Source organism: Bos indicus, chromosome 15, assembly GCF_029378745.1.
Source record: "Bos indicus isolate NIAB-ARS_2022 breed Sahiwal x Tharparkar chromosome 15, NIAB-ARS_B.indTharparkar_mat_pri_1.0, whole genome shotgun sequence".
NCBI lineage: Eukaryota > Metazoa > Chordata > Mammalia > Artiodactyla > Bovidae > Bos > Bos indicus.
In genome coordinates, this window is record NC_091774.1 from 52,280,613 (window position 1) to 52,287,735 (window position 7,123).

Here is a 7,123-nt window from a genome sequence, read left to right on the forward strand (position 1 = left end):
ATGAGCAAGCTCCGGGAGATGATGGACAGGGAAGGCTTGCGTGCTGCAGTCCATGGAGTTGCAAGGAGTCGGACACGACTGAGCGACTGAACAACAACAACAAAAAGAGTAGCCAAATTCATAGACATAAAAAATTGAATGGCCATTGCCAGCGACTGGGGAGAAGAGGTAATGGGGGACTGCTGATATGATGGAAATAGAGCTTCTGTTTTACAGAATGAAAATGGCCTAGAGATGTGTTGCACAACAATATGAATATACTTAACACCACTGAACCATAAGCTTAAAATAGAACAGTAAATTTTCAGTAGTCTATATTTTACCACATTTGTTTAAAAGGCTACAAAATTGCTTAATTATGTTTACAGATACGGAAGATGGTGAGGTATTATCATTTATCAGATTCGAGACAATTTTTCTCTGTGACCCTTGACTGCTATACCTCAACTTCTAGCTGGTTCATCTGGCTGCTCATAAATTAACCTGATTTTTGCCATTCAAGCCTTCTCAAGCAACCTAAATGTCCATCAACAGATGAATGGATAAAGAAGATGTGGTGTGTATACATATGTTTTTACACACACATATACACACACAGGGGCTTCCCTGATAACTCGGTCAGTAAATAATCTGCCGGCAGTGCAGGAGACCCAGGTTTGATCCCTGGGTTGGGAAGATCCCCTGGAGAAGGAAATGGCAACCCACTCCAGTATCCTTACCTGGAAAATCCCATGGACAGAGAAGCCTGGTGGGCTGCAGTCCATGGGCGCAGAGTCAGGCATGACTGAGCAACACTGAGGAACTGATGCACACAAATAAAATATTACTCAGCCATAAAAAGAATGAAATATTGCTATTTGAAGCATATGAATGGATGTACAGATTGTCATACTAAGTAAAATAAGTCAGGTAAAAAAAGACAAATATTATATGATATCACTTATATATGGAATCTAAAAAAAATACATTACTGTGTGATGTGGCTAAAATAATAATAATACAAATGAACTTATTTACAAAATAGAAACAGAGTCACAGACATAGAAAACAAACTTATGGTTACCAAATGGGAAAGGGGATAGAGAAGAACAAATTAGGAGTATGGGACTAACAGCTACACACTTGTAATAACCTACAATGGAAAATAATCTTGTAATAACCTACAATGGAAAAGAATATGAAGATGTATACCTGAAGCTAATACAATATTATAAATCAACTATAGTTAAATTGGGCTTCCCTGGTGGCTCAGACAGTAAAGAATCTGCCTCCAGTTCAGGAGACCTGGGTTTGATCCCCAGGTCAGGAAGATCCCCTGGAGAAGGGCATGGCAACCCACTCCAGTAGTATTCATGCCTGGAGAATTCCATGGACAGAGGAGCCTGGTGGGCTACAGTCCACTGGGTCGCAAAGAGTTGGATACAACTGAGTGACATCACACACACACACATAGTTAAATTGAAAAAAAAAAATTTTTTTTAAGCCTACTCAGTATATGACAGACTTTTCTACATATAATTCTTAACAGTTTTTTTGTGAGCAAACTGAAGCTGAGAAAGGTTCGGTAATATTTCCTATAGCTGTGGGAGAGATGGAGCTATCACCGGGTTCCATCCTGGCTGCAAAGCCTGGGTTCTTCCTCACTAGGTCCCATTCCCCTCAAGTCAGCACTTGGGGTCAAAAATTCAGATCCCCTCTTGGAGATGAGCAAATTATCTAGACTTTTTAACATTTAAGTTTAATTTTTATTTATTTTGGCTGTGCTGGGTCTTCATCACTGCTCAGACTCTTCTCTAGTTGTGGAGAGTGGGGGCTCCTCTCTAGTTGCGCTGCGTAGGCTTCTCATTGTGGTGGCTTCTTTTGTTGAGGGGCACAGGCCCTAGGGTGCATGGGTCTCAGGAATTTCGGTTCCCAAGTTCTAGAGGGCAGACTTCAGTAGCTGTGGTGCCCGGGCTTAGTTGCTCTGAGGCACATGGGATCTTCCTGGATCAGGGATTGAAGTCATGTCTCCTGCATTGGCAGGCGGATTCTTTACCACTGAGCCACTAGGGAAGCCCACTCTAGATTTTTTTTTTTTTAAACTTTACATAATTGTATTAGTTTTGCCAAACATCAAAATGAATCCACCACAGGTATACATGTGTTCCCCATCCTGAACCCTCTTCCCTCCTCCCTCCCCATACCATCCCTCTGGGTCGTCCCAGTGCACTAGCCCCAAGCATCCAGTATCGTGCATCGAACCTGGACTGGCATCTTGTTTCATACATGATATTTTACATGTTTCAATGCCATTCTCCCAAATCTTCCCACCCTCTCCCTCTCCCACAGAGTCCATAAGACTGTTCTATACATCAGTGTCTCTTTTGCTGTCTAGTACACAGGGTTATTGTTACCATCTTTCTAAATTCCATATATATGCGTTAGTATACTGTATTGGTGTTTTTCTTTCTGGCTTACTTCACTCTGTATAATAGGCTCCAGTTTCATCCACCTCATTAGAACTGATTCAAATGTATTCTTTTTAATGGCTGAGTAATACTCCATTGTGTATATGTACCATAGCTTTCTTATCCATTCATCTGCTGATGGACATCTAGGTTGCTTCCATGTCCTGGCTATTATAAACAGTGCTTCAATGAACATTGGGGTACACGTGTCTCTTTCCCTTCTGGTTTCCTCAGTGTGTATGCCCAGCAGTGGGATTGCTGGATCATAAGGCAGTTCTATTTCCAGTTTTTTAAGGAATCTCCACACTGTTCTCCATAGTGGCTGTACTAGTTTGCATTCCCACCAGCAGTGTAAGAGGGTTCCCTTTTCTCCACACCCTCTCCAGCATTTATTATTTGTAGACTTTTGGATCGCAGCCATTCTGACTGGTGTGAAATCCACTCTAGATTTTGATGAATGTTGAATGTGTAGACCCTGGAATGACTAAATTAACAAATAGAGAGATGAGTGTAAACACGAATGGTCACTTGACAGACTAAAGGAAACTTGGAGAGGGTGGGATCCAAAGAGAAGGAAGAGCAGGAGAAGCTGAAAGAGGAAATTGTATCTATACTTACCAGAGCTCTTAGTCAGTCTATCCTGCGCTGAGGACAGAGACCACAGAGCTGCTGCCAGCCTGGAGAAAGGCCAATCCAGTCACAGCTGCGTGTGACCCTCGTAGCAAAGGAGGCTCAGGTAAGTTGCCCCAAGGAGGGAAGTGCGACGGGCACTCAGGAGAGTTGGCAGGTTGGCACACAGGGCAGGGACACATCTCTCTTTAGAAAGAGCACTCTGGCTCCTGTGGGGAAGGTGACTTAAAGGGGAAGAAATTGGAGGAGGGAAGACCTTACTCCAAACACAGAGCCAACAGGAGTGAATTCCAGAAAGAATTTTTGGCAAGTCCCTTGCCAGGGCTTGGGGATCAACAACATGGGGAATGGTGAGAGAGAGGGAGGTCTCCATTATCAATTCTTAGGTCCCTCGGTGACAGTCTAAAGGAACAGATCTGATATGCAGGAGGTGGGTGAGGGGGTGGAAGGTGAGGGTCAGTCATGAACAGAGTAGGGGGCTGTCGCTTTTGCTGGGTGTCTCCCATGACTTTAAGTTCTTGTCCGGTTAGCAACTCCAATGTGGGGGACTTTTATGCTGTCCCTTGTCTTAGGATCCTGCATTTGTTCTTTGAAGGATAAAGGCAGGGATCTGGTTAATTTGTCCAGAAGTCGCTGAGGAGACCAGAGTCATGATGGAAGGAAATGATTTTCAGAAAATAGGGAAGGAAAAAGTCTGAGAAAGCAAAGCTGTTTAAAAACAACCCCCATCGTCATTTCTGTATTATTTAACCATCACCATCCTGTTTGGTACCTCCCTTGATCCTCATGCTGAACCGGAGAACTCAGCAGAGCTGGGTCACTGCCATGCCAGGCTAACAGGGTTTTTAAGCTGGCATGGAAACCAGGGTGATCAAGGGTGTGAAGGCAGAGCATTTGCTGGACACAGGATGAGGCTGTGTCCTCTTCTGGAGAGTGGAGCATGGACCTGAATTATTTAGTTACTTTTCTTGGGTCACTCCAGAGAGAAGGTAGGGGCACAAGGAGTCTCCTCCAACTTGGGAAAATTCCCCCAGGGAATCTAATCCCAGATCCCCTTTTGAGCTCCCCAAGCTTACAGTGAGGGAGCCGATGCCCTTGCCAATCTTCTCTACTCCAGCCTCAAGGAGCCTCAGGACCCCAACACTGAAGGAACAGGATCTGACCCCATCCTTCACCGTGGAGTTGGGGAGACTGGGGCAGGAGGCAAAGCGGGGACCCTGCGAGGGGCTCTCTCCCTTCAGACTTTGGTCTCCTCCACAGCAGACTCTGCAGGAAAGCAAAGACATGCCCTGGAAACTGACACCACTTCTGCTTTTTCTGGGTTGGATGACCTCTGTGTGCAGTGCCCGGACCCGGACAGACCTGCTCAACGTCTGCATGGATGCCAAGCACCACAAGGCAGAACCCGGCCCTGAGGACAAGCTGCACAACCAAGTGAGGATGGAGTGTGGCTCTGGGTTGGGAGGGGGCTTGTTCAGACAAGGAAGAGGAAGTCAGGGTGGTGGGGGAGGGGTTGAGGGGTCAAGCCCTTCCATTATACACTCACATCCTGAGTTACCATTGTGGGAGAAGATGAAGGCAGGATGGGGTGCAGTTGATGTGATTTCAGAGGTGGCCTGCTCAGAATAGGATCCCATGTTGGCAACAACGTGGAATAAACACTTACTGAGCGCCTCCCAGGTGTCATGTGTGTTCTGCGCATGGTTTCGTATTCCCAGAGGTCCCACGATATGGGTAGATGATGTTCTCCTCCACCTGATACAAAGGAGGACACTGAGGCCCAGAGAAGCATGTGGACACCCAGAGGATTTGGACAGGACTTGCCCCTGTGATGGGGTGGGGGTAGGATTGAGGTGGGCACTCCCAGGGGTTTAAAAGGTGAGAGATGTCAACATATATTACTGCATGCTGTGATGCAGCACACCTTTCCTCCTCTGCTCGAAAAGCCACCTTCCAATGAGGCTTAATACAACCACCCTCTTTCAAATTTCAACAATCATTCCATATTTCTATTCCCTGCTGTTATTTTATCCATATAATTGATCAGATCCTGATTTTTTTCTCTTTTAGCTTCTTACTGTCTCCCTTGACCAGAACATATATTTCTGCCTGTTTTGTTCTCTTCTGTATTCCCAGTATCTCGAACAGTAACTTGCATAAAATAAGTACTCAGTAATTATTTTTTAGGGAATAAATAAATTACTTTGTATGAAGTGTCAAGCACTGTATAAATGATAGCTATTGTCTTCCCAAGACAGGGCTTCTCCCAGGCTCTCACTGCCCCCATCAGTCTTGTAACTGTGTCTGCCCCAAGACAGGAGTTTCTGGAGGCCAAGGACAGAAGGGTCCTAATAGTGAACATTCTTAGGACAACCTGCCTGAGACAGGAGAACAAGAAGAGCCAAATGGGAAGAGGCTGGAGGTGGCAGAGTTTGTGGTCAGGAGGCAATTAGTCTCGTGTCTTCCTGACCCAGTGCACCCCCTGGAAGAAGAACGCCTGCTGCTCTGCCAGAGTCAGCCAGGAGCTGCACAAGGACACCTCCTCCTTGTATAACTTTACCTGGGACCACTGTGGCAAGATGGAACCCGCCTGCCAGCGCCACTTCATTCAGGACAACTGTTTGTACGAGTGCTCACCCAATCTGGGGCCCTGGATCCAGGAGGTACTGGGGTCTCCCTCCTTTCACCCCAGCAGGCTGCCCCCAACTCAGTCACAGCTGTTCCTACCAACATCCTTGGCTGACTGAGCCTCCCTGCCCCTACCTTCTCTCCCAGGTGAACCAGAAGTGGCGCAAAGAACGGTTCCTGAACGTGCCCCTGTGCAAAGAGGACTGTCAGAGCTGGTGGGAAGACTGCCGCACCTCCTACACCTGCAAGAGCAACTGGCACAGAGGCTGGGACTGGACCTCAGGTGAGGGCTGGGGGGCGGGGAGATGGAGGTGTGGGGTGGAGAATGGGGGTCTGAGGATTTGGAGTTGAGCAAGGATTCCTAGGGGTGGCCAGAGTTAAGCTTTAGGCCTAGGGACAGAATGTATGTGCCCACCCTCTCTCCCCCTGCAGGATCTAACAAGTGTCCAACTGGGACCATCTGCCGCACATTTGAGGCCTACTTCCCCACACCTGCAGCCCTGTGTGAGGGTCTCTGGAGTCATTCCTACAAGCTCAGCAATTACAGCCGGGGCAGTGGCCGCTGCATCCAGATGTGGTTCGACCCTGCCCAGGGCAACCCCAATGAGGAGGTGGCGAGATTCTATGCCTTGGCCTTGACTGCTGAGGCCTGGCCCCAGGGTATTAGACCTCTCTTGCTCTGCCTGGCCCTGATGCTGTCACTCTGGCTCCATGACTGAGTCCAGCCTGTCCCCAGGTTTGATGACCAGGCTGGGCTCAGTTCAGCTCCCACAAATGAGGGAGCCGTCAGCATGCTTCCATTCATCATCCATCCCTTTGTCATCCAGTTCCTGCTCCAGGATGGGGCTTGGGGTTTCTCTGACAGCCACTTCTAATAAATAGACCCAACACATCTGAGTCTGATGAATTATTTTGGTTCTGAGTTTGTGTGTGGTAGAGGGCAGATTCCACAGTTTTTGGATTCCTTCAGATTAGAGAAACAAAACATGAGCTTGTTCTGCTACTCACTATGTGAAAATGAATCAGTTGCTTAACTTCTTAAACCAGTTTCCTTCTCAATAAAGTGAAGATAATAATCCTTCCTTCTCTCATAGTTGTGAAATGTTGCCTAGAAAGCATGTGTGCCCAGTGCCTGCACATTATTAGTCCTCAGGGATCCTGTGGCCCTTGTAGCCCCAAATGAGACAGCCAAGTCCAGGACTTCATTATTTATATTGGGTCCCAGAGGAAGCCCTTTTCCCCAGGCTCTGTGCTCCCTTGTGCTGATATGGGAAAACTGGGGATTGGAGTCCAGGGAAAGCTGGGGGTGTGTGTGTGTGTGTGTGTAAACAAATTCACCCATGATACTGACTGAAGGGGCAGAGTTGGGGCTTGGCACCTCAGAGAAGAGGGCAGTTTGTGAGGTTCCCGCAGAGCAA

At 47.2% G+C, this 7,123-nt stretch overlaps 1 protein-coding gene across 3 annotated transcripts; it reads left to right on the plus strand.

The window, feature by feature from the left end:
• The first annotated feature begins 3,024 nt into the window (after positions 1 to 3,024).
• On the plus strand, positions 3,025 to 6,597 carry LOC109569935 (folate receptor beta). Of its 3 annotated transcripts, none has more exons than XM_019975737.2 (5): positions 3,025 to 3,183; positions 4,338 to 4,511; positions 5,552 to 5,740; positions 5,853 to 5,988; positions 6,138 to 6,597. In XM_019975737.2, the coding sequence occupies exons 2-5, from the start codon at positions 4,362 to 4,364 to the stop codon at positions 6,422 to 6,424; spliced, it is 762 nt and encodes a 253-aa protein (XP_019831296.1). In that variant the 5' UTR covers positions 3,025 to 3,183; positions 4,338 to 4,361; the 3' UTR covers positions 6,425 to 6,597. The 3 variants fall into 3 exon arrangements, with proteins under 3 accessions (XP_019831296.1, XP_019831298.1, XP_019831297.1); XM_019975739.2 differs by having other exon boundaries at positions 3,037 to 3,183; positions 4,421 to 4,511; XM_019975738.2 differs by having other exon boundaries at positions 3,051 to 3,183; positions 4,341 to 4,511.
• The last annotated feature ends 526 nt before the right edge of the window (positions 6,598 to 7,123 follow it).

What these genes read in the sequence shown, in the direction of transcription:
- LOC109569935 (XM_019975737.2), top strand. Translation starts at nt 4,362, where the DNA reads ATGCCCTGGAAACTGACACCACTTCTGCTTTTTCTGGGTTGGATGACC. An exon ending in AGGACAAGCTGCACAACCAA is followed by an intron (nt 4,512 to 5,551) that starts GTGAGGATGGAG and finishes TTCCTGACCCAG; the next exon opens with TGCACCCCCTGGAAGAAGAA. An exon ending in AGGCTGGGACTGGACCTCAG is followed by an intron (nt 5,989 to 6,137) that starts GTGAGGGCTGGG and finishes CTCCCCCTGCAG; the next exon opens with GATCTAACAAGTGTCCAACT.